This window comes from Erythrolamprus reginae, chromosome 7 (assembly GCF_031021105.1).
Source record: "Erythrolamprus reginae isolate rEryReg1 chromosome 7, rEryReg1.hap1, whole genome shotgun sequence".
NCBI lineage: Eukaryota > Metazoa > Chordata > Lepidosauria > Squamata > Dipsadidae > Erythrolamprus > Erythrolamprus reginae.
The window spans coordinates 73,163,403-73,191,011 of record NC_091956.1 but is presented as its reverse complement, the minus strand read 5'-3'; the positions used below and the strand labels follow the sequence as shown (position 1 = coordinate 73,191,011).

General features: G+C 39.1%; 1 protein-coding gene across 4 annotated transcripts in view; it reads left to right on the top strand.

Annotated features, from left to right (window-relative positions):
* Nucleotides 1-27,609, top strand: part of FBXW7 (F-box and WD repeat domain containing 7) — a 135,401-nt gene that overhangs the window by 16,714 nt on the left and 91,078 nt on the right. For 3 of the 4 annotated variants that reach the window (XM_070757821.1, XM_070757826.1, XM_070757824.1), the window contains exons 1-3: nt 9,146-9,421; nt 11,824-11,922; nt 26,250-26,798. In XM_070757821.1, coding sequence (XP_070613922.1) covers nt 26,319-26,798 — 480 coding nt within the window. In that variant the 5' untranslated portion in view covers nt 9,146-9,421; nt 11,824-11,922; nt 26,250-26,318. Of the gene's footprint in view, nt 1-9,145; nt 9,422-11,823; nt 11,923-26,249; nt 26,799-27,609 lie in introns of those variants that run through there. The other variant, XM_070757820.1, reaches the window with a different exon arrangement.

The window sequence follows — 27,609 nt, the reverse complement described above, 5'->3', positions numbered from 1 at the left end:
CTGATATGGGACAAAACTGCATTGGTTGCACTTTTAAATAGTATCTGGTAGGAGCAGGATTCTTTGCTCTTCTAGATCTCTTGATGGCTTTCAACATGACTGATCATGAAATCTATTTAGACCAACTTAGGGAATTGAGGTGGGGGAAGAAAGAGGGAGGGAAGGGGGGGAGAACATACATTTTCTTGGTATTAATAATTAAGGTATCCAGTAAACTTGGAAAACACAGAAATCAGGGAATTATCAGGGAAATGGTGGTTCGGGAAATTTATTTATTTATTGAATTTGTATGCCGCCCCCTCCGGAAATATCAGGGAATTATCAAGGAGTTTGTAAAAAAAACCCAGAATAAATCGGGGGAAAAACAAAACTGTATTAAAATGTTTAAAAATCAGAAAAATCATGTAAAAAACCCCAGATCATGCTGCCTGGCAGAGTCCAACATAAATGAGCATAACTGTGGCAATAGCTTGCTTCCTCAGCTACCAATATTTCTCCATGGCTTAGCCGTTTGGTATGACATCATCTATGACCGCATCTAACTAGATCGCAAATTACAGGGAAATGTCAGGAACAAAATCAGGGAATTTCAAAATGCTTTCCCTCTGGACACCCTGAATAATGTCTCAATCTCTATAGATAACTTGATAAAATAAGATTACTTTTTTTAGAGTGCAATTCTCCATATACAGATATTTAAATTTGAGTTATGTTTTTTTAATGAGAATAATTTCTGTAATTTTACAAAAACTTTAACGCAAAAATACGTTTAATGCACTTTATAATTACTACTATTTTTAATGTTCTAAATTTGGACAATCCTGCAATTGTTACACATATGATTAATTTTCTGATCTAACTGCCTTTCATACTGAAAGAGACAAGCATAACTAGTGACTTTATAAATGGGCTTCTCAACGAAACAATTATTAATTATGAAATTTTATATATTAATACATATAGATTTAAAGAGAAAAAATGAATATGGAAATGAATAACTACTAGTAATATAGAGACATACGACATACAAAATTATATTTGGTCACCCAGAAATGTTTATCCCCATGAAAGTATTCAAAAAACTATAATTTATTTGAGGAAATGTATTTGTTTAGAGTTCCATGAAACTGACAACTATGACCATAGTAGTTGTTGTTGTTTTATTATTATTATTATTATTATTATTATTATTATTATTATTATTATTATTAATTAGATTTGTATGCCACCCCTCTCCGCAGACTCGGGGCGGCTCACAACAATGATAAAAACAATATATATTGACAAATCTAATAATTAAAATCTAAGATAACAATTGTACATTTAAAAATCTAAAAGCAAGGAACCCCAATATAAAAAACATACATACAGTAATACCTCATGATACGAACTTAATTGGTGCAAGGAGGAGGTTCGTAAGACGAAAGGTTCGTAAGACGAAACATTGTTTCCCATAGGAAACAATGTAAAGTCAATTAATCCGTGCAACCAAAAACCCCCCCGCAAAAAACCGGCTTTCGGCGAATGCTGGGAAGCCGCGCGGCTGTTTTAAAAGGTGACAGCCGGCCTGGGGGGCTTCCCAGCACCCCCCCGAACCCAGGTTCGGGGTTCGGGGGGGTGCTGGCAAGCCCCCCAGGCCAGCTGCGACCTTTTAAAACAAACCGCGCCGCTTCCCAGATGTCTCCTGAAGCCGAACGGGGAAGTTCGGCTTTGGCGTTCGGCTTCAGGAGACAGCTGGGAAGTGGCGCGGCTGTTTTAAAAGGTCGCAGCCGGCCTGGGGGGCTTGCCAGCACCCCCCCGAACCCGGGTTGAGAAGGTTGTTGGCAAGGTGAACAACCTTTGATGGAAACTGATCAAGGAGAATGAGAATAATAATGAGAAACATAGAAGACTGATGGCAGAAAAAGACCTCATGATCCATCTAGTCTGCCCTTATACTATTTTCTGTATTTTATCTTACAATGGATATATGTTTATCCCAGGCATGTTTAAGTTCAGTTACTGTGGATTTACCAACCACGTCTGCTGGAAGTTTGTTCCAAGGATTTACTACTCTTTCAATTTTCTGATAGTGAGAACAATCAACCAGTGGAACAGCTTGCCTTTGAAAGCTGTGGGAGCTTCATCACTGCAAACTTTCAAGAAGAGTTTGGACTATCATTTGTCAGAAATGGTGTTGTGCAGTGATGGCGAACCTATGGCATGGGTGCCACAGGTGGTACACGGAGCCATATCTGCTGGCACATGAGGCATTGCTGTAGCTCACCTCCAACATGCATATATGTGCTGGGTAGCTGAATTTTGGCTTGCACAGAGGCTGTGGATGGGCATTTTTGGTTTCCAGAGAGCCTGTGGGGTGGGGGAGGGCATTCTTACCCTCCCCCAGCTCCTGGGAAGCCTTTGAAGGACAAAACATGAGCCTACTGGGCCCACCAGAAGTTGGGAAACAGGCCGTTTCCAGTCTCCAGAGGGCCTCCGTGGTCTCCCCAGGCATTGAATTATGGGTGTGGGCACTCACACATGTGTGATAGTGTGCGCACACACTCTTTTGGCACCTGAAGGAAAAAAGGTTTGCCATCATTGGTGTGGCGTCTCCCGTTTGGGTGGGTGATTTGACTAGATGACCTACAAGGTCCCTTCCAACAGATTAATAATCTGTTAGCACCGGACCAAGGTATCTACGAGACTGCCTTCTGCCGCACGAATCCCAGCGACCGGTTAGGTCCCACAGATTTGGTTTCCTCCGGGTCCTGTCAAATAAACAATGTCATTTGGCGGGATCCAGAGGAAGAGCCTTCTCTGTGGCGGCTACGACCCTCTGGAATCAGCTCCCTCCAGAGATTAGAACTGCCCCCACCCTCCTTGCTTTTCGTAAACTCCTTAAAACCCACCTCTGTTGTAAAGCATGGGGGAACTGAAACATCTCCCCCTGCCTATGTAGTTTTCTGTGTATGATATGACTGTATGTATGTTTCTTATATATTGGGGTTTCTTGTTTTTTAAACTTTTTAAATGCATTATTGTTATTTTAGATTCTAACTATTAGATTTGTCATTATATATTGTTTTTATCATTGCTGTAAACTGCCCCGAGTCTACGGAGAGGGGCGGCATACAAATCTAATAAATAATAATAATAATAATAATAATAATAATAATAATAATAATAATAATAATAAATAATAACAACCTAAATTCTTTCTAGCAGCATTCAGACAGTAGCAGATAGAAATTACATTGATTGGTCTTGTTTTCAAAACAATCGAGCCCAGAGTTTCTGTTAAGTGAGTTTTGCTCCACTTTACAGCCTTTCTTGTCACAGTTGTTCAGTGAATCACCATAGTTGTTAAGTTAGTGACACCATAGCTTTTAAGTTAGTGAATTCCCCATTGACTTTACTTATCAGAAGGTTACAAAATGTGATCCCGTAATCCTAAACGATCATAAATATGAGTCAGTTGCCAAGGACCTCAATTTTAATCGAATGCTGCTTATGGTTATGTGAAAAAGGTCATAAGTTACGTTTTTCAGTGCCATTGAAACTTTGAACGTTCATTAAACAAGCTATTGTAAGTCAAGGACTACCTGTATAGTGGTACCTCTACCTAAAAACACCTCTACTTAAGAATTTTTCTACATAAGAACCGGGTGTTCAAGATTTTTTGCCTCTTCTCAAGAACCATTTTCCACTTACAAACCCGAGCCTCTGAAACTGTAACCGGAAAAGGCAGGGAGAAGCCTCCTTGGGGCCTCTTTAGGAATCTCCTAAGAGAAAACAGGGCTGGAAAAGGCGGGGAGAAGCCTCTGTGGGGCCTCTCTAGAAATCTCCTGGGAGGAAACTGGGCCGGAAAAGGCGGAGAGAAGGCTCCTTGGGGCTTCTCTAGGAATCTCCTGGGAGGAAACAGGGCCTCCACTCTCCCTGTGGTTTCCCCAATCTCACACATTATTTGCTTTTACATTGATTCCTATGGGAAAAATTGCTTCTTCTTACAAACGTTTCTACTTAACAACCTGGTCACGGAATGAATACACAGTATTGACTTTTTGGGCCCTATTTGGACATTATCACTTAGGGGTGTACTCACTTTTGTTGCCACTAGTTCGTAAGTAGAAGTACCACTGTACTCTACTTTAAAAAATGTTTGTTACAATTAAGATGATGATTTTTAGCCAATTTCATGAAGTTTCGTTGTATCATTTTCGTTGTATCATTTTATGTTGTAATAATGGCTTGGTTCATACATTATTGTTTCAGTGTTCACAATATACAGTATTTACATCAAAAATGGTTATCACACATATCTCATAATTTTTAAAGTTATGAAATTACTCACATTTGTGATAATGAAATTTTAATATTAAATAAGCAGATGTAACAACTATAAATGTAAGGTATTTTTGTAAGACATAGATGTAATAACTATAAGTGTAAGATAAAGAATTATTTTAAATATCGAAGTAAATTCATTATGCAGTTAATGGCTTGGTTCATACATTGTACTAAACTAGAATGGGTTGTTATTTTGGTTAGTATGATGTGTGAGCTTGCTGTGTACGGTTCAGCATTAAAGTAGCTTATTGTTCCTTGTTCAACAAGTTATGTTTAAAAGTTTCATTTAGTGATATTGATGATTTGATTGCTTTATAAGAAATTGGTCCATATTTAGTATTTGCTTCAAAACAGTGTTATTTGTATGTTTGTCATTCAGATGTTATGCCTCAAATTATTTGTGAACATATACTACATAAGCCATCACTTTGCTTTAATTCTTGGATGGTTTCCTATGTGTGGTCTGTCACTGGCTCCATCTTTATGCATCTTGAGAATCAATAGTACATTAAGGAGATTGACATGAGGTGAGAGGGAAAGCGCATAAATAATGAATAACAACCTTAATTGCTAATCTTTCATTCCTGTTAGGGGAAATGTAAATTTCATTGAATAGCTATATGTTTTATATTCAGTGTAGCCCAAAATTATTATAACTAGTAATCTTGAATTATATGTATTAGAAGCAGTTTCTCTTTTAACTACCGTGTTTTACCGTGTTTTAACTCTTTTAACTACAATGTTTCCAAATGTGAAATAATGCACTTGGGGAAAAGGAATCCTCAATCTGAGTATTGTATTGGCAGTTCTGTGTTAGCAAATACTTCAAAAGAAAAGGATTTAGGGGTAGTGATTTCTGACCGTCTCAAAATGGGTGAACAGTGCAGTCAGGCGGTAGGGAAAGCAAGTAGGATGCTTGGCTGCATAGCTAGAGGTATAACAAGCAGGAAGAGGGAGATTATGATCCCGCTATATAGAATGCTGGTGAGACCACATTTGGAATACTGTGTTCAGTTCTGGAGACCTCACCTACAAAAAGATATTGACAAAATTGAACGGGTCCAAAGACAGGCTACAAGAATGGTGGAAGGTTTTAAGCATAAAACGTATCAGGAAAGACTTAATGAACTCAATCTGTATAGTCTGGAGGACAGAAGGAAAAGGGGGGACATGATCGAAACATTTAAATATATTAAAGGGTTAAACAAGGTTCAGGAGGGAAGTGTTTTTAATAGGAAAGTGAACACAAGAACAAGGGGACACAATCTGAAGTTAGTTGGGGGAAAGATCAAAAGCAACATGAGAAAATATTATTTTACTGAAAGAGTAGTAGATCCTTGGAACAAACTTCCAGCAGACGTTGTAGATAAATCCACAGTAACTGAATTTAAACGTGCCTGGGATAAACATATATCCATCCTAAGATAAAATACAGAAAATAGTATAAGGGCAGACTAGATGGACCAGGAGGTCTTTTTCTGCCGTCAAACTTCTATGTTTCTATGTTTCTATGTTTTCCCGAAAATAAGACACTGTTTTATATTAATTTTTGCTCCAAAAGTTGTGCTACGTCTTATTTTCGGGGGGTGCCTTATATTTCTCAAATACGACAAATTCACAGGCAGAAAAGCTGACACCCCCAAAGAAAGTGTACCGTACGGGGCACTGATTACGGTATGGTACCTGTCAGTATGGCACCCACACACACAAACGACGGCAGTTATATGGTACAACAGTATACTCCCGCTATTGCAGCTTCCAGCCACCAGAAGAACTATGGTCTACACACTGTAGTGGAGACTGTAATGGCAGTGAGACAACAGCAGACTGTGTCTGCTGTACTGGACGGTACAAAGCGATGGAAGGGGCCAGCAGGGGACGCCACATTATTACGGTACCGCTATGAACAGCTTTGAATGGTACCATATGTTTTTCCACTATACCGTATGTAAACTTGACTACGCCTTATTTTCGGGGGGTGCCTTATATTAGCAAATTCTGCAAAACTCTGACATGCCTTACTTTTGAGGTACGTCTTATTTTTGGGGAAACAGGGTAGACAAGTGGATGCCATTAAAATGGCATTGGATCTCAGGTACATTAAAGTCTGATTTTTTTTGAAGGAAAATTACAAATATAAAAGTTGATGGAGCGGCCATTAGTAAGTGGATTATTTTCATCTCAAGTCAGGTTCAAAGCAACAGCTACATTTTTACAGTTTTTCCAAATGTAAAAAGCCTAAGACTTATTTGGCTAGCCCAGTACAAACTGATCCTTACATTTTCATTTGAACCATGGTATCAGGTACATGGTGTTTTTGTTTTTTGTAAATAAATTCTATGGTGGTAGAAAACCCAAGTTAGAAAAGGTCTTTTGAAATTGCGTGGGATAACGTTAATCGTATTTGTTGGAATAATGCACCTGGACATTCATGAATGTGGAAACACCAACACTCCGCAGTCTGCATTGGTTGCCGATCAGTTTCCGGTCACAATTCAAAGTGTTGGTCATTTCCGGTCACAATTCAAAGTGTTGGTCATTACCTATAAAGCCCTTCATGGCACCGGACCAGGGTATCTACGAGACCGCCTTCTGCCGCATGAATCCCAGCGACCAGTGGGCCTTCTCCGGGTCCCGTCAACAAAACAATGTCGCTTGGCGGGGGCCCAGGAGAAAAGCCTTCTCTGTGGCGGCCCCGACCCTCTGGAACCAACTCCCCCCAGAGATTAGAATTGCCCCCACCCTCCTTGCCTTTCGTAAGCTCCTTAAAACCCACCTCTGTTGTCAGGCATGGGGGAATTGAGACATTCTTTCCCCCTAGGCCTTTATAATTTATGCATGGTATGTTTGTTTGTTTGTATGGATGTTTAGTTTTATAATAAGGGTTTTTTAGTTGTTTTTAGTATTGGATTTACATGATGTTTTTTATTACTGTTGTTAGCCGCCCCGAGTCTACGGAGAGGGGCGGCATACAAATCCAATAAATAATAATAATAATAATAATAATAATAATAATAATAATAATAAAACAGTAATGAAATTTTTCCTTTAAGATGTAGGTGCAAGAAAAGACACTTTTAAGTTATCAGGAGAAAGATAATCAATGAATTTTAATTCTGCTTATGTTTTTTTTATAAGCTTTCCACGATTTCATGTGCTGCATATCAGTGTAACCCTGTGTAAGCAGTAACACTATTAGCTCACTAACGTTGATGACACAAGATGCAGTTGACTTTTTCCAAGTTGATCGGTTCCATGTCATCTGGAGTGATTCCACTTAATATTACTTTACATTTCCCCTGTAATGTTTTTCTCTGATGAATAGCTGTGTAGAATCAGCACAGGAAGAGCAAAGTCCTTGGCAATACCAGCTCAGTTGCATCTGCAGATGAGGATTTAAAATTCTATGCAGCAGACAGTACCTCCAGCAGGCGAGTAAAAGGTTACTGCATTATTTGCTTGTTTGCATGCAGAATCTTTTTATACAAAAAGGCTTTTTAAATTTAATTTGCGCTGGCTGCTTGGATTTGAATATTACTGGAAAATGAATTAATAAAAATGTGAATATCAAAAGGGCAGAGCAAGGTTGAAGGAAGAAGCAAGGCTGGCACAATACAGCTCTAACCAGTCTCTGTGGAGGGGAGGAGGCAGAACAAATATAGCTTTTGATGCAGAGTGAAAACAAGAAGTTTTGCTTCAATATGTGTCCTTAAGCTGCTGTCCTGTCCCTTGCTTATTAAATTACCCGATGACTAAGATTTTGTAGGTAGCTAACAGTGCTATCAGTATAAATGACAATTATTTCAAGTCGGATTATATTTTACTTAGGTTGAGCATCTTCGTTAATGTAAGTGCGCTCTTTGCAAATGCTTTAATGTATGCTGCATTAAATGAAATAAATGCATTGCTTTTAAAAGCTGAAGGACAGGATGCCATCTTTTAGCATATAGGCTTTTTCACTTTTCTGTATGCATTTATTTTACATTGTAATCCAGTTTAGTGAAATTAGAAAAATTACTGCTGTTTAGGCCACTTTTTAAATATTTTATCAGTGCTTCTGTATACAAAGGACAAACATTTTATTTTCGTTTACTCTTCTTTTCAACTAGTTCCAATGAACTAGTTTGCAAGCATATGTCTAAGTTGGCATTGCATAACAAGACAATATTTTCTTTGCAAGAAGTTTATTTTTAATTGCTTTGGGTTTTCTTTAGCTGAAATTTGTTATTGTATTGTCTTGCATTAAGTTGTCCCTTTGTTAAGCTTCACGTTTGGAAAATAGCTTTCTACTTTTTAATTTAAGTACAGTTATGTTTGTAACAAAGGCAGAACTTCAAAGTTTTAGTACAACAAAAACCCCCACAACACTCGTAATTGATAGATACCCTATCTATTAAACACTTTAAGTGGCAGGTGTTTTTTTGCAAATCATATTTCAGTTGCAATTTAAATTGCTCACGGTTTCTACTTCGACTAATGCCAAATAATATATATATATTTTGATATTAGGCGGATCTTGCATAGTAAATATGGGAACAGAGCAGGGCGTGGTTATTTTCTGTTGGCTACTAAAGGACAGAGCTTTCAGAGCGGGAATAACTTGGACAGAGAATGCCATTGCAGACATCAAGCTACAAAACAACAAACTACTTAGTGGATAGTGTCTGTTACTTTAGTTAATAGCTCTTTTACCAAACAGTAGACATTATCAAAATTGCTTTTCTGGTGGAAGTGTACTTGTAAAAGGCACTTTAAAATTGCAAGCTTTGCTTAGCGTTAGAGACAGTGGCTAGCACCAGCTTTAGAGAACCACTTTTTACATTTTTTTTGCAGTGTTCATTTTTTGCCAGAAAAGCAGCAGAATGAGGCAGTCGCCCAATTGTGTTTGTTTATGGGCTAGTACCAGTACTGATTTCTTAAGGATTAAACTCATCTGATGAGCAAGTCAATGTGTGGCTGTAGCTGCAGCATTATTTCTTCTTTAATGAAGAGGCTGGGCCGTTCGACCTGCTGCTCGGATCTCCTATCTTGCAGCCATACCTCAGACCAGTTGCAGAGATTACCCATCAAATATCCCAATCAGCCAAAGAAGGTAATTACTTAGATTTACTTAAAATATTTCTTTTAATACGGATGCAATGTTGAGCTAAATATAAGCCATGTTTTAAAGTGCCTTTAGGTTTCTTGACCTTGCAGCAGCTTTCTATAATATGCTTTTGCAATCTCCAGGTTGTGTAGCAAAAGAAATGTGCTGCAGTAATTGATTTTATAATGGAATCAGGTGATTTACTAGCTTCCCTGATAGCCACTTGCTTGCTCTGAATGGCGGAACACTTTAAGAACATCTTGAACTAAAGTATGAAGTTGCTGTAAGAGGGTTAGACATTCTGGAATGTCTCATTTGAATTAAGTTTTCTTAATTTCTTTCTATTGCGGTTCTCCTATATGTGTCTTGTATTCTTTAGGACAGTGTTTCCCAACCTTGGCAACTTGAAGATATTTGGACTTCAACTCCCAGAATTCCCCAGCCAGTGAATGCTGGCTGGGGAATTCTGGGAGTTGAAGTCCAGATATCTTCAAGTTGCCAAGGTTAGGAAACACTGCTTTAGGAATTGGGTTTTAGTTTTTAAAATACGTTTTGTAGAATTTAATAATACTATGTTTTTGTAAACATATATTTATGATGCCAGCTTTAACAATATCCTTGTTCTGTCGGGCTCTCTGGTAGAATCCTCCCAAAAACTAACAGGTACAAATTTCAGACACGCACACGTTTGAAAATTCAAAACAATGTTCTTTAAAATGAAAATTCACTTAAACCAAGCCCTCTTTTGGTATAGCAAAGAGCACTCGTCTCCAAACAAACTGGTAATTTGGACAAGTCCCTTATTAGTTTTGTGATATTTATCTTGCAGCTGTGAGGCAATTCACAGTCCTTCTTTCACAAAGTGAAACACACTTTGCTCTGGTTTAGTTTCAAAGCGAGGAAAAATCAGCACACAAAAAGTCAAAGTCAGTAAAGTAGGCCTGAAACACAACGATCAGATAATCCTCCACAATGGCCAAACCCACAGGCTGTTATAACAGCCTCACTAATTACCACAGCCCCATCCAACCACAGGTGGCCTCATTTTCTTTGATAATAATCTCTCAGTTGTTGTTGCCTATGCATCGCTCTCCGCATGCGTGGCTGTATCATTAACTCTTGTTCTGAATCCAACTCTCCTCCTCCCTGGTCAGAGGAGCCTTCATCAGCAGATTCCACCGGGGGGGCAAAACAGGCCTGCAGCATGTGGATGTCTCCCCCACATCCACAGCCCTTGGGGCAGGAGCAGGGCCAGAGCTAACCACAACAATCCTTAGACAACAAGGAAGATCAATGTCTTTGACCATCTGTGGTTTAAAATAATACTGTGGCTTTGCACGTTTATTGGGTTTTAAATGCTTTCTATTACTGACTATAGCCAAGATAGTCAGGACAGTTGGCATTTTCTCTTAGGTGTGTGATTCCCAATTTTATGTCTTGTTTAAAATATTTGTATAATTTATGTTTATTCTGTTTTTTGAATTAATGGATAAATTTATTAACACAATTAAACATTGTGACTTACAATTCATCCATCCATCCATCCATCCATCCATTCATTCATTCAATTTCTATGCCGCCCTTCTTGAGGCGATTCAGGGCGGCGTACAACATTATAAATGCAAACAATATATGTAAAGAAATCTAATTATTTTTAAAAGAATTATTTAAGTTAGTATATAGGTACTAAATAAGTATAAAGTTTATTATTGATAAATTTAAGGAAGCATACATAACATATTTTGCTGTTTTATTTGGTTTTTTAATGTTGCTATTCTACATTTTGATATGTGGGAGATCTGAAATCCACCTGGGATTCAAAAAGCATATACAGTGTTCCCTCGATTTTCGCGGGGGATGCGTTCCGAGACCGCCCGCGAAAGTCGAATTTCCGCGAAGTAGAGATGCGGAAGTAAATACACTATTTTTGGCTATGAACAGTATCACAAGCCTTCCCTTAACACTTTAAACCCCTAAACTGCAATTTCTCATTCCCTTAGAAACCATTTAGATTATTACTCACCATGTTTATTTATTAAAGTTTATTAAAAAAATATTGATTAAAGTCGGACGAAAGTTTGGCAATGACGTATGATGTCATCGGGCGGGAAAAACCATGGTATAGGGAAAAAAACAGCAAAGTATTTTTTAATTAATATGTTTGAAAAACCGTGGTATAGCCGTTTCGCGAAGTTCAAACCCGCGAAAATCGAGGGATCACTGTAAATGCAATCCTGAAGCTAATACTATAGTCAGATGTTACTGAAACAACACAAATGCCCAATGCAGTCTCCAATCTTCGCTCAGTATCCGAATATGCCATTTTTATAATTCTTTTAAGATTCAGTATATCATCTTATCTAATGTGTCTCTAACCTAGATTAATAATTATTATTCCTGTGTCATAGATAGATATAGCCATGTGGAAGGAGAAAGCTTTTGATTGGCTTGAATCCATATTGACATAATGGCTTAAGTCACATCAAGGAATCCACCTGTAAAGACGGGTATGTTGTTTTGCATATGTGTACACAGGTTGATAAACTGCATTATTTTATATGAACAGTCCAGCTGATATGGCTGCATTTCTGTACACACTTACTTGAATAATACAGTTCAGAATTTTGAAACAAAGAGAAAAAGCTGCTTCAGAGTGCACAAGGTCTTAAACATAGCAATTGTCTACAAATCCCTGAAAATATACATACATTTTCTTACGTTCACATAAGATTTGTGTTACTTTGTATCATTGACGTTATTCTGAACTACAGTGATGCCTCGTCTTACAATGGACTTCCATTGCCAGCGATGCACCCGTTTTTCCCCTCCCAGCGAGGGGAGGCTCAGTGAAATCGCAGCGTCGCAAAAACACAGAGGTCCGGAGGTGGGGTTTCGAGGACTTCGGTGTTTTTCCGATGCTGCGATTTCACTGATGCTCCCTTTGCTGGGAAACCCCACCTCTGGACTTCCGTTGCCAGCGAAGCGCTCATTTTTGCAATGCTGGGATTCCCCTGCTGGGACTCCCCTGCAGCATCACAAAAACACGGAAGTCCGGAGGTGGGGTTTCCCATGGAGGGGAGCCTCAGGGGAATCCCAGCAGTGCAAAAACGGGCGCTTCGGTTGGCAAAGGGGGTGAATTTTGGGCTTGCACACATTAATCGCTTTTCCATTGATTCCTAGGGGAAACATTGTTTTGTCTTACAAATGTTTCTCCTTAAGAACCTCGTCCCGGAACCAATTAAGTTTGTAAGACAAGGTATCACTGTATTTTGAATTTCTTTGGAAGTATAGAGGTAATTCTTAAAGATTAAGAAGTGTGGGTAGTCCTCAACGTACAACAGTCACTTTAGTGACCGTTCAAATTTACAACACCACTGAAAGAAGTGAGTTATGGTATGACTGATTTTCACACCGCATTTCCATGGTCATCTGATCAAAATTCAGATGCTTGGCAGCTGACACATATTTTTGACAAGGTCATGTGATCACCTTTTGTGATGAGCAAAGTCAATGAGGAAGCCAGGTTCATTTAGCAATCATTCATTCATTCATTCATTCATTTTGTCCAATACAAATTGAAAGTTAAGGAGAATAAAAACGTGTAGTAGTAAATATCAGGGAAGGGATAGAAGAAGAGATATGAGAATACAATACATGAATGAAGAGTAGAGGAAGGATATATGGATGGGAGAAAAGATATATAAAATATAGGAGAGACAATAGGACAGGGGACGGAAGGCACACTAGTGCACTTATGCTCACCCCTTACTGACCTCTAAGGAATCTGGAGAAGTCAACCGTGGATAGTCTAAGGGAAAAATGTTGGGGGTTGGGGGTTGACACCACGGAGTCTGGTAATCATGTTAGTAACTTAATAACTATAGTGCAGTGATGGCGAACCTTTTTTCCCTCGGGTGCCGAAATAGCGTGTGTGCATGCTATCACGCATGCGCGAGTGCCCACAACTCTAATTCAGTACATGGGGAGGGCAAAAAACAGCTTCCCCCATCCCCTGGAGGCCCTCTGGAAGCCGGAAATGGCCTGTTTCTCAACTTCTAGTAGGCCCAGTAGGTTCTTGTTACGCCTTCTCCAGGCTCCCAAGGCTTCCCTGAAGCTGTGGGAGGGTAAAAATACCCTCTCCCATCCCCCCCGGCGGCTCTCTGGAAGCCAAAAATGTCCTCCCAGAGCCTCTGTGCGAGCCAAAAATCAGCTAGCCGGGGTGGCGCAGCAGGTAGAGTGCTGTACTGCAAGCCATTGAAGCTGACTGTAGATCTGAATGTCAGCGGTTCAAATCTCATCACCTGCTCAAGGTTGACTCAGCCTTCCATCCTTCCGAGGTGGGTAAAATGAGGACCCGGATTGTGGGGGCAATAGGCTGGCTCTGTTAAAAAGTGCTTTTGCTAACATTTTGTAAGCCACCCTGAGTCTAAGGAGAAGGGCGGCATAAAAATCAAATAAATAAATAAAATAAATAAAATAAATTATTATTATTATTATTATTATTATTATTATTATTATTATTATTATTAATTAGATTTGTATGCCGCCCCTCTCCGTAGACTCAGGGCGGCTCACAACAGTGATAAAAGCAATACATAATGACAAATCTAATAATTAAAATCTAAAATAGCAATTATACATATAAAAAATCTAAAAGAGAAACCCCAGTAAATAAAAGCATACATACAGTCATGTTGTGCACAGAAACTACATAGGCAAGGGGAAAGTATCTCAGTTCCCCCAAGCTTGACGACAGAGATGGGTTTCGAGGAGTTTACAAAAGATAAGGAGGGTGGGGGCAGTCCTAATCTCCGGGGGGAGCTGATTCCAGAGGGTTGGAGCCGCCACAGAGAAGGCTCTTCCTCTGGGTCCCGCCAGACGGCATTGTTTAGTCGACGGGACTCAGAGAACACCAACTCTGTATCACACACATGCATATTGGAGTTGAGCTAGGGCAGCAGCTCGCGTGTCAGCAGATATGGCTCCACATGCTATAAGTTTGCCATCATTGCTATAATGTTTCACTTAACAACTCTGGCAAGAAAGGATGTAAAATGGGGCAAAATTCACTTAAGAAATGTTTTGCTTTAGCTGCAGGAATTTGGGGCTCAATTGTGATTGTAAATTGATTACCAATAGTAACTTTAAGATGCAGCGATTTTGTGTAGTATATACTCCATTGCTGTTTTATTATCAGGTTGTGAATTTCCATTCACAATTGAAGGAATCTTCAATCTGAGTATTGTATTGGCAGTTCTGTGTCAGCAAAAACTTCAGAAGAGAAGGATTTAGGGGTAGTTATTTCTGACCGTCTCAAAATGGGTGAACAGTGCAGTCAGGCGGTAGGGAAAGCAAGTAGGATGCTTGGCTGCATAGCTAGAGATGTAACAAGCAGGAAGAGGGAGATTATGATCCCGCTATATAGAGTGCTGGTGAGACCACATTTGGAATACTGTGTTCAGTTCTGGAGACCTCACCTACAAAAAGATATTGACAAAATTGAACGGGTCCAAAGACGGGCCACAAGAATGGTGGAAGGTCTTAAGTATAAAACGTATCAGGAAAGACTTAATGAACTCAATCTGTATAGTCTGGAGGACAGAAGGAAAAGGGGGGACATGATCGAAACATTTAAATATGTTAAAGGGCTAAATAAGGTCCAGGAGGGAAGTGTTTTTAATAGGAAAGTGAACACAAGAACAAGGGGACACAATCTGAAGTTAGTTGGGGGAAAGATCAAAGGCAACATGAGAAAATATTATTTTACTGAAAGAGTAGTAGATCCTTGGAACAAATTCCAGAAGACGTGGTTGATAAATCCACAGTAACTGAATTTAAACATGCCTGGGATAAACATATATCCATTGTAAGATAAAATACAAAAAATAGTATAAGGGCAGACTAGATGGATCATGAGGTCTTTTTCTACCGTCAGTCTTCTATGTTTCTATGTTTCAATTGGATGTATTATGATTAGCACCATGGCCTCTTAAAGTTTTTCTAAACCTCCCTATTTGGATAATATTTTGAGGTTTTAATTTATTTAATCTACTTTATTTTACTGAACTATTAGGTTGCACAGAATTTGTAAATTGTAAAGAAACTAGTAAAAAGTAAATAAGAGTAGTTATTAAAGGGGAAAAATATGTAAGTTCCTGTTTCTTCAGTTCTAAAGAAAAAAAATTTCCTCTACATTACCATTGTAAAACTTAAAACTTTGGGTTCAAAAATACATTTGAGCCTCGGAGCTAGAAAGGACCTAAAGATCAAATCCAATCTCCCACATACTACAGGATTCACTACTGCACCCCCTCTAAAATAACTATCTAGCCTGTTTCTAAGATAACTATCTAGCATTCCACTCCAGTGAAGGGGAAGAAATCACTCTGAGGTCAGCCTATTCCAATGACTGACAGTGTTTATTGTTAACAGGTTTTTCTTAATATCTAATCTGTACCTGCAAATTGCATCTTATTAGTTCTAATCTTATTCTCAGGAGCAGGTGACAGTAGGTTTGAACCATCTACAATGCGACACCCTTCAGTTTTGTAAAGGTAGCCTTTTCTCTCTCCTTTCCTCTGTCAAAAGTTTCAATAAACTTTCATTGCTTGCCTTTCTTCTACAAACTGCGGAAGGACCCTTATTTATTAGTAGCACGTATTGCAGTGGAGTTGCATTTTGGTATACTGTAACACTTTTGAGTCTTATGACGTAGATTCTTGAGTGTTCTGTCGGGCTCTCTGGTAGACTCCTCCCAAAAATTCACAGGTACAAATTTCAGACACACACACGTTTGAAAATTCAAAGCAATGTTCTTTATAATGAAAATTCACTTAAACCAAGCCCTCTTTTGGGATAGCAAAGAGCACTGGTCTCCAACCAAACTGGTAATTTGTAAAAGTCCCTTATCAGTTCTGTGATACTTAGCTTGCAGCTGTGAGGCAATTCACAGTCCTTTTTCTTTCACAAAGTGAAACACACTTTGCTCTGGTTTAGTTTCCAAGCGGGAAAAAATCAGCACACAAAAGGTCAAAGTCAGTAAAGAAGGCACGAAACACAACGATCAGATAATCCTCCACAATGGCCAAACCCACAGGCTGCTCTTTATAGCAGCCTCACTAATTCCCACAGCCCCACCCAACCACAGGTGGCCTCATTTTCTTTGATAATAATCTCTCAGTTGTTGTTGCCTATGCATCGCTCTCCGCATGCGTGGCTGTATCATTAACTCTTGTTCTGAATCCAAGGAGGAGCTAGATAATTGATCTCCTTCTGAGCTGTCTGCCACACTCTCCTCCTCCCTGTCACTCATGTCTTCTTGGTCAGAGGAGCCTTCATCATCAGATTCCACCGGGGGAAAAACAGGCCTGCAGCATGTGGATGTCTCCCCCACATCCACAGTCCTTGGCGCTGGAGCTGGGCCAGAGCTAACCACAACACTTGAGAATCCTTATTTTGATATGTTTTCATAGCGACCAATAGTAAAATGCTCCCCAAATTATACATCGCTTTATCCTGTTTCTAAACACATACCTTGTCCAAATATCATGCAGCAAATATTATCATTGTTGGAATTTTAGCTGCAGATATCTGACTTAGTAGCCAGGCCACTATGAATATGATCATTCATAAATAATCTTATTCATAGTCAGAATGCAAGAGTAAGAATACAATAAAATTGAAATGCAGCTAGCTTGGAAGACTACATAAACAAGTAGCTCATTGGCAAAATAGGAGACTCCAGAGACAGAAGAAGACCTCACCTACAAAAAGATATTGACAAAATTGAACGGGTCCAAAGACGGGCTACAAGAATGGTGGAAGGTCTTAAGCATAAAACGTATCAGGAAAGACTTAATGAACTCAATCTGGAGGACAGAAGGAAAAGGGGGGACATGATCGAAACATTTAAATATGTTAAAGGGTTAAATAAGGTTCAGGAGGGAAGTGTTTTTAATAGGAAAGTGAACACAAGAACAAGGGGACACAATCTGAAGTTAGTTGGGGGAAAGATCAAAAGCAACGTGAGAAAATATTATTTCACTGAAAGAGTAGTAGATCCTTGGAACAAACTTACAGCAGATGTGGTAGATAAATCCACAGTAACTGAATTTAAACATGCCTGGGATAAACATATATCCATTGTAAGATAAAATACAGGAAATAGTATAAGGGCAGACTAGATGGACCATGAGGTCTTTTTCTGCCGCCAGTCTTCTATGTTTCTAAGAAACCTAGTGAGTTTCAGATTGTTTATTGAAACTTCGATAAGATAACCTAGCTATCAGGTCTTTATTTTTGTATTTGTTGATATTTGTGCTTTGTAACGTGAATATTTCACAGTCTTGTATCTGTACCTGAAGGTGATCTGAACTGTCTACAGCACTGGTTCTCAACCTGGGGGTTGGGACCCCTTTGGGGGTCGAAGGACCATTTCACAGGGGTCGCCAAAGACCTTGGGAAAAGACAAATTTCCCATGGTGTTAGGAACTAAAGCTTCTATTCTGGCGCCTTGGAACGTATTTTTACAATCCGACCAATCAGGCGTTTACAGTGTGGGTGTCCCTCTGACCTTTCAGCCAATCAGCTTAAAGCTCTGTTGGTAGAACTGGTACTAGGCCTATGGTTGGGGGTCATCATAACATGAAGAACTGTATTAAGGGGTCGCGGCATTAAAAAGGTTGAGAACCACTGGTCTACAGTATTCTTCTGTCTACAGACTGCTCAAAGTAAATGTATACCAGATGGTGGCTTCCAAATGTTTGGAACCAAAACTGCCATTAAGCCATATAACATTACCATTCAAAACATCTGGAGGGTTTTGGATTAAACTATATATCAATTGTTGGTTAAACCAGGCTTTAGGGCAGGGCTGTCAAACTCCCGGCCCACTGGCCAAATGTGTCATGGACTGGCCACACCTACGCCCAGTTTGGCAAAGGGGAACAAAGCCCCGATGTGATGCCACTGTGACAATGTGAATTTGACACTTTTGCTCTAGGGAGTATGTTTGTGTAGTTCCTTCAAATTATGTATAAAATAGGATAATATAATTACACAGATGGCATTTCTACACTTCTCAAAAAAATAAAGGGAACACTTAAACAACACAATATAACTCCAAGTATATCAAACTTCTGTGAAATCAAACTGCCCACTTAGGAAGCAACACTGATTGACAATCGATTTCACATGCTGTTGTGCACATTCAGCTTTGTACAGAACAAAGTATTCAATGAGAATATTTCATTCATTCAAATCTAGGATGTTTTATTTGAGTCTTCCCTTTATTTTTTTGAGCAGTATATTTTGTCTTGATGGTTTTAAGCTTTTCTTTTTTGAGGGGACAGTATATTTTTAAAGCATCACACTGTCAGGGTTCCAAGTAACACTCCCAGCATAAGAAAACTCCAAGGCTTGAGAGTTTCCTCAAAGTCCCACTTTATTCGATATGTTATATTGGCACATCTGGGGAAACCCGAATCTGAAAGCTTCCTATCCTCAGAATTTCAATCGAGAAATAAAGTCAAGTGTTTCCATTTTTTTGTCCACCCCCAACATGTTCTAGACATTAATTTTATGATGGGGAGAAAGATAGGTTTTCCCTAATGAACTACTGTAATGGCAGTGATTTACTTAAAGTATAAAAATTGAATCTTGTTATTCACCCAAGAAATAGCGTGATAAGCACGGGGTTTTTTTTTCCAAAGCAGCTGTATTGATATGTTGAGGAATCTTCACCTGTTTGGAATCTTCTGAAAGCAATTTGAGGGGAAGAAGAATCTATTTTAGTAAAAATATTATTATATTGGAAAAAAATGACTAAATTAGGGACACTGCAACAATTTTTAGAGAAACGAGAAAGCATTCTTCACTAGAAAGCACATGCTCAAAAAAGACATGGATATGAAAATAAACTAGAAACTTGATTTATATCAATAAATAGTTTATTTCTATTTCTATTTTACATGTACATTTGGTAGCTAAAATATGTAGACCATTGCTAAAATACATTCTTATATGTATTGAAAAAGTTAAATTTGAAATTATAGAATGTTTATTTTAAGCCAAGCAGTGGATCACTTAAGACTTTAACTTCATATCAAAACAAGTCTTTATTTCTCTTGCCATTAAAATGGTTTACATATACCTAACCACAAAGGTGGATTATTATTCCTAAAACGTTTTTCCATGCTGGTTGTGAATTCTGGGTTCCTCTTTTAAGGTCTGCATAAATGTGAATTTACATTATATATTGTAATAAAAACAAACCTGTTCTGGAAGTAAAACAGATATATGGTGGCAGGAAATCTTATTTATAAGAAATAATATTGTTTTAGTCATGTTAATGGTTGAATATATTCTTGGCCTCATTTCATTTCATTCATCTGGAAAGTTTAAATCTCATTACATTAATAGATTAAATTGGTGGCATTTATGACTGTTCTTTTCTTTGGAGTGCATATATCAATTTACCTTGAAACAGAAAGTAATCTAATTAGTTCCGTGAAGCATCTATATTGCTGCTTCAGCTGTTACTAAATATAAAGATGATGTAGAGTCTGAAGAATAATTTTTAGGTGTTCTTTACCAGTGTTTCCCAACCTTGGCAATTTGAAGATGTCTGGACTTCAACTCCCAGAATTCCCCAGCCAGCATTCACTGGCTGGGGAATTCTGGGAGTTGAAGTCTAAATATCTTCAAGTTGCCACAGTTGGGAAACATTGCTATAGAGGAAGTCATTGAGTCTGTCATTTGCACTTCTATAACTGTCTGGTTTGGTTCTGCAACCCAACAAGACAGAAACAGACTTCAGAGGATAATCAGAACTGCAGAAAAAACAGTTACTGCCAACCTGCCTTCCATTGAGGACCTGTATACTGCACAAGTCAAAAAGAGGGCCATGAAAATATTTATGGACCCCTCGCATCCTGGACATAAATTGTTTCAACCCCTACCCTCAAAACATTGCTGTAGAACACTGCACACCAAGACAACTAGACACAAGAACAGTTTTTCCCCCGAACGCCACTGCTCTGCTAAACAAATATTTCCCTCACAACTGTCAAATTATTTGCTAAGTCAGTACTACTATTAATCTTCTAATTGTTTCTAATATTAATTGTTTCTTCTAATTGTTTCTAATATTATTTTACTGAAAGAGTAGTAGATCCTGGGAACAAACTTCCAGCAGACGTGGTAGATAAATCCACAGTACAGTGATCCCTCGATTATCGCGAGGGTTCCGTTCCAAGACCCCTCGCGATAATCTATTTTTCGCGTTATAGTGGTGCGGAAGTAAAAACACCATCTGCGCATGCGCGCCCTTTTTTCCCATGGCCGCGCATGCGCAGATGGTGTTTTTACTTCCGCGCCTGGGAAGACCCAGGGAAGGTTCCTTCGGCCGCCCAGCAGCTGATCTGCTCGGCAGCGCCGCAGCAGCGAGGAGCCAAAGATCGGGGTTTCCCCTTTGTGTGGGCGGCGGGGAAGACCCAGGGAAGGTTCCTTCGGCCGCCCAGCAGCTGATTTGCTCGGCAGCGCCGCAGCAGCGAGGAGCAGAAGATCCGGGTTTCCCCGCTGCCCACGCAAAGGGGAAACCCAGATCTTCGGCTCCTCGCGGCTGCGGCGCTGCCGAGCAGATCAGCTGCTGGGCGGCCGAAGGAACCTTCCCTGGGTCTTCCCCGCCGCCCACGCGCCGCTCGAGAGCAAGAGGGGGAGAGATAGAGAAAGAGAGAGAAGGAAAGAAAGAGATGAGAGAGGGAGGAAGAGAGTGTGAGAGAGGAAGAAGCAAGATAGAGAAAGAGAGAGAGAAAGAAAGATGAGAAAGGAAGAGAGTGACGTCATCGGGTGGGAAAATATTTTTAATTAATATTTTTTGAAAAATCGCGATATAGCGTTTCGCGAAGATCGAGATCGCGAAAATCGAGGGATCACTGTAACTGAATTTAAACATGCCTGGGATAAACATATATCCATCCTAAGATAAAATACAGAAAATAGTATAAGGGCAGACTAGATGGACCATGAGGTCTTTTTCTGCCGTCAGACTTCTATGTTTCTATGTTTCCATCACCCGTCTCCTGCCACTTACAACTGTATGGCTGTAACTTGTTGCTTGCATCCTTACGATTTATATTAATATTGATTGTTTCCTGATTGTTTATTTCAACCCTATGACAATCATGAAGTATTGTACCTCATGATTCTTGATAAATTCCTTGTGTGTCCAATAACACTTGATGAATAAAGAGTTCTATCTTCTGAAACTCTGTTTGTATAATAAGATTTCTTAACATGTGGGTTGCAAACCCTCATGAATCATCTTTTTATAGATAGAATTGCAATTCTGGGAGGTGAAATCCAAATATCTTCAAGTTGCCAAGGTTGGGAAACAATGTTCTATACCATAGCTCTAGGGATGTGGTGGCTAAGATGCTAAGGTTGGTAGTTCAGTAGTTCAAATCCCTAGTGCTGCATAATGGGCTGACCTGTTTATTATTTATTTATTTATTATTTGGATTTGTATGCCGCCCCTCTCCGAAAACTCCGAAAACTACTTGTCCCAGCTTCTGCCAACCCAGCAGTTCAAAAGCACGTAAAAAATTCAAGTTGAAAAATAGGGACCACCTTTGGTGGGAAGGTAACAGCATTCTGTATGCTTTTACCGTTTAGTCGTGCTGGCCAAATGATCAGAGAGATGTCTTTGGACAGCGCTGCCTCTTTGGCTTTGAAATAGATATGAGCACCGCCCCCTAGAGTAGGGAATGACTAGCACACATGTGCGAGAGGACCCTTTAAATTACTATAGCTCTGTGGTAATAATATACTGTAATACCTTGTCTTACGAACTTAATTGGTTCCGGGAGGAGGTCCCCTAGAGTCGGGAACGACTAGCACACATGTGTGAGAGGACCCTTTACATTACTATAGCTGTATGGTAATAATATACAGTAATACCTCGTCTTACGAACTTAATTGGTTCTGGGAGGAGGTCCCCTAGAGTCGGGAACGACTAGCACACATGTGCAAGAGGACCCTTTACATTACTATAGCTGTATGGTAATAATATACAGTAATACCTCATCTTATGAACTTAATTGGTTCTGGGAGGAGGTCCCCTAGAGTCGGGAACGACTAGCACACATGTGCAAGAGGACCCTTTACATTACTATAGCTGTATGGTAATAATATACAGTAATACCTCGTCTTATGAACTTAATTGGTTCCGGGAGGAGGTCCCCTAGAGTCGGGAACGACTAGCACACACGTGTGAGAGGACCCTTTACATTACTATAGCTGTATGGTAATAATATACAGTAATACCTCGTCTTACGAACTTAATTGGTTCCGGGAGGAGGTCCCCTAGAGTCGTGAACGACTAGCACACATGTGCAAGAGGACCCTTTACATTACTATAGCTGTATGGTAATAATATACAGTAATACCTCGTCTTACGAACTTAATTGGTTCCGGGAGGAGGTCCCCTAGAGTCGGGAACGACTAGCACACATGTGCGAGAGGACCTTTACATTACTATAGCTGTATGGTAATAATATACAGTAATACCTCGTCTTACGAACTTAATTGGTTCCGGGAGGAGGTCCCCTAGAGTCGGGAACGACTAGCATACATGTGCTAGAGGACCCTTTACATTACTATAGCTGTATGGTAATAATATACAGTAATGCCTCGTCTTACAAACTTAATTGGTTCCGGGAGGAGGTTCGTAAGGCGAAAAGTTTGTAAGACGAAACAATGTTTCCCATAGGAAACAATGTAAAATCAATTAATGCGTGCAAGCAAAAAAAAAAATATCGCAAAAACGGCGCTCATGAATAAATAGATATTAATGTAATTAAGATAATCTTAGAATTAGGCAATCTAAGACAAATTTAACATTTATGGAAACAAATCTTTAAAAATATTTCTTTATAGATACTTCTGAGATCTGTATATTCATTATTTAGTTTCCATTAGAATGAAATATGTACTTTAAAGTAACATTAATTATCTGGCTGTAGAGGTTTCTTGATAATTTCAATTACATCCTATGCCTATTTAAAATAATTTGTCAGTTACTTGACTAAGCAGAAACAGCTACCCTCTAATGGACTAATGCGAAAATGCATCTGATATGATATGTTTCTCATTTTTAGTCGTAACCTGGAATCAAATTCCATATCATTGCATATGCAAGAGAAATTCAGTGAAAAAGTGTATTACTTTTGTATATTACTAGGAAACAAAACTTAGCAATCCAAGAGTGGTAGTATACTGTAGCAGGCTAAAACACTTTCATTCTCTACATGTAGAGAATGTGTTCGGAAACTTCAGATTGTGCAGAACGCAGCCGCGAGAGCAATCATGGGCTTTCCCAAATATGTTACTCCAACACTCTGCAGTCTGCATTGGTTGCGGTCACAATTCAAAGTGTTGGTCATCACCTATAAAGTCCTCCATGGCACCGGACCAGGGTATCTATGAGACCGCCTTCTGCCGCACGAATCCTAGCGACCGGTTAGGTCCCACAGAGTTGGTCTCCTCCGGGTCCCGTCAACTAAACAATGTCGTTTGGCGGGACCCAGGGGAAGAGCCTTCTCTGTGGCAGCTCCAACCCTCTGGAATCAGCTCCCTCCAGAGATTAGAACTGCCCCCACCCCCCTTGCCTTTCGTAAACTCCTTAAAACCCACCTCTGCCGTCAAGCGTGGGGGAACTGAAAAATTTCCTAGTTACTGGGTGAAAAATTGGATTGCATTTAACCTGTGCCTTGTATGTACCAGAAAATCCCTTCGACATTTAAAAAGGGAGTTTTTTCTGCTTTTCTGTTGATAAAGACTTTTGGTTTTCCTTCTATCATGTGGTGTGTGTCTTTTTGGATTAATTACCCTGTAATTACAGGCGGTTGGGACATTCAGGCAGAACAACCGACCTTGGAAGGATGGAAGGCTGAGTCAACCTTGAGCCTGGTTATATTCAAACTGCAGGCAGCTGGCAGGCAGCAGAAGTAGCCTGCAATAGTGCATTCTAACCACCGCACCACCACAGCTTTTAACTGCAACAGTTGAAATTCTTTAAGAATTTACAGGATGTTTTTTGAATTGTTAACACTTTTTGTAACCTCTTAGCCAATTGTATAAGCTTGTAAATCTTTAATGGTTTTCATGTTGTCAGTTACACATATGTATATATTATTTGATGCATTTCCATTCCCCTAAAGTTTTTCCATAATTAGAGAAAAATACACAACATCAGTTGTGAAATAGATTTTTCAAAATAATGCCGTTATTTAAAATATTTTCATTATAGTTGTCATTACCATCAACGTCAAATTTAAATGTAATAGTCTATAAGATTCTTACTGTGTTATTGTGGGCATATAGTGTTTTCTTAATATTTCCACCTATGCCACTTAAATTTAATTTAATATATAAAAACAGATTATTTATAACATTAAGTTGACATGCTACATCAGAAGTATTCTATGTTAAAATAAATCCTTAATAACTAGATCTATATAATTAAGAGTATAACAAAGTTATATACAAGCGGTGTGCCACAAGGGTCTGTTCTGGGTACTATTCTTTTTAATATGTTTGTGAGTGACATAAGGGAAGGTTTGGTAGGGAAGGTTTGCCTATTTGCCGATGACTCTAAAGTGTGCAATAGGGTTGATATTCCTGGAGAGGTCTGTAATATGGTAAATGATTTAGCTTTACTAGATAAATGGTCAAAGCAATGGAAACTGCAGTTTAATGTTTCCAAATGTAAAATAATGCACTTGGGGAAAAGGAATCCTCAATCTGAGTATTGTATTGGCAGTTCTGGTTAGCAAATACTTCAGAAGAAAAGGATTTAGGGGTAGTGATTTCTGACAGTCTCAAAATGGGTGAACAGTGCAGTCAGGCGGTAGGGAAAGCAAGTAGGATGCTTGGCTGCATAGCTAGAGGTATAACAAGCAGGAAGAGGGAGATTATGATCCCGCTATATAGAGCGCTGGTGAGACCACATTTGGAATACTGTGTTCAGTTCTGGAGACCTCACCTCCAAAAAGATATTGACAAAATTGAACGGGTCCAAAGACGGGCTACAAGAATGGTGGAAGGTCTTAAGCATAAAACGTATCAGGAAAGACTTAATGAACTCAATCTGTATAGTATGGAGGACAGAAGGGAAAGGGGGGACATGATCGAAACATTTAAATATATTAAAGGGTTAAATAAGGTCCAGGAGGGAAGTGTTTTTAATAGGAAAGTGAAAACAAGAACAAGGGGACACAATCTGAAGTTAGTTGGGGGAAAGATCAAAAGCAACATGAGAAAATATTATTTTACTGAAAGAGTAGTAGATCCTTGGAACAAACTTCCAGCAGACGTGGTAGATAAATCCACAGTAACTGAATTTAAACATGCCTGGGATGAACATATATCCATCCTAAGATAAAATACAGAAAATAGTATAAGGGCAGACTAGATGGACCAGGAGGTCTTTTTCTGCCGTCAGACTTCTATGTTTCTATGTTTCTATGAAATAGATTTTTCAAAACAATGGATGCCTTTATATTTTCATTATAGTTGACACTACCATCAACATCAAATTTAAATGTAATAGTCTATAAGATTCTTACTGTGTTATTGTGGGCGCATAGTGTTATCTTAATATTTCCTCCTATGCCACTTAATTTAATATATAAATACATATTATTTATAACATTAAGTTGACATGCTACATCAGAAGTATTCTATGTTAAAATAAATCCTTAATAACTAGATCTATATAATTAAGAGTATAACAAAGTTTATAATTGTGACAATTCTCTTCTTTTTCTCTTCTCAGAATGTAAAAACGTTTGCATCTTCAGATAGTTTAGGGAAGGTCCAAGAAGTAGCAAACTGGCTTTTGGAAATGAATCAGGAACTGTTATCTGTTGGCAGCAAGAGACGACGAACTGGGGGGTCTATTCGAGGTAATACTTCATCAAGCCAAGCGGATGAAGAGCAGATGAATCGAGTTGTGGAGGAGGAACAACAGTTACGACAACAAGATGAAGCTGTGGCAAGAAATGGGGAAATTGGTGGCGGACAACCTGGACTGTGTCATAGAAATGAATCTCAGTTGGAAGAAAACAACAACAGATTTATTGAAGTAGATGAAGATTATTCTGGCAACCAAGAGGAGGAGGAAGAAGATGAACATGCTGGCATACCAGAGGAAGAGGAGGACATGGAGGAGGAAGAAGAAATGGACCAAGACAGTGATGACTTTGATCAATCCGATGAAAGCAGCAGAGATGAGCAAACTAATTGTAACAGCATCACAAATTCAAATGGTAACCTGGACTTAGCAATACATCAGCAGTCATCGCCATTCTATATTAAATCTAAGGTCAGTAACTTTAAATACTTTTAAGTGCAATTTTAAAATATAGGGAGTAAACTTCCCAAGATGAATACAGTGATACCTCGTCTTACAAACGCTTCGTCATACAAGCTTTTCGAGATACAAACCCGGGGTTTAAGATTTTTTTGCTTCTTCTTACAAACTATTTTCACCTTACAAACCCACCGCCACCACTGGGATGCACCGCCTCCGGACTTCCGTTGCCAGCAAAGGACCCATTTTTGCGCTGCTGGGATTCCCCTGATCTCCCCTCCATGGGAAACACCACCTCTGGACTTCTGTGTTTTTGCGATGTTGCAGGGGAATCCCAGCAGCGCAAAAACAGGTGCTTCGCTGGCAATGGGTTTCCCATGGAGGGGAGCCTCAGGGGAATCCCAGCAGTGTAAAAACGGGCGCTTCGGCTGGCAAAAGGGGTAAATTTTGGGCTTGCACGCATTAATTGCTTTTCCATTGATTCCTATGGAAAACATTGTTTCGTCTTACAAACTTTTCACCTTAAGAACCTCGTCCCGGAACCAATTAAGTTTGTAAGACAAGGTATCACTGTATATTAAATTTCTCAACAACTATTTGTAGCACTGTTCAAACATTTTTCTTTGAAAGCATAATATCTATAACTAAATAAAAATAGCATTACTATTTCTGTTCTTGCTTTCTTAAAAATCTGTGCTAGGATTTACGTCAAAGCATTTTTTCCGTCTCTAATTTCTGAACTAGATGTTCGTAATCCTAAATAGGCTTATTCTCATAATTTCCAAAACCTCAGATTTTGTAGGAAAATATTTTAACTTCTTTT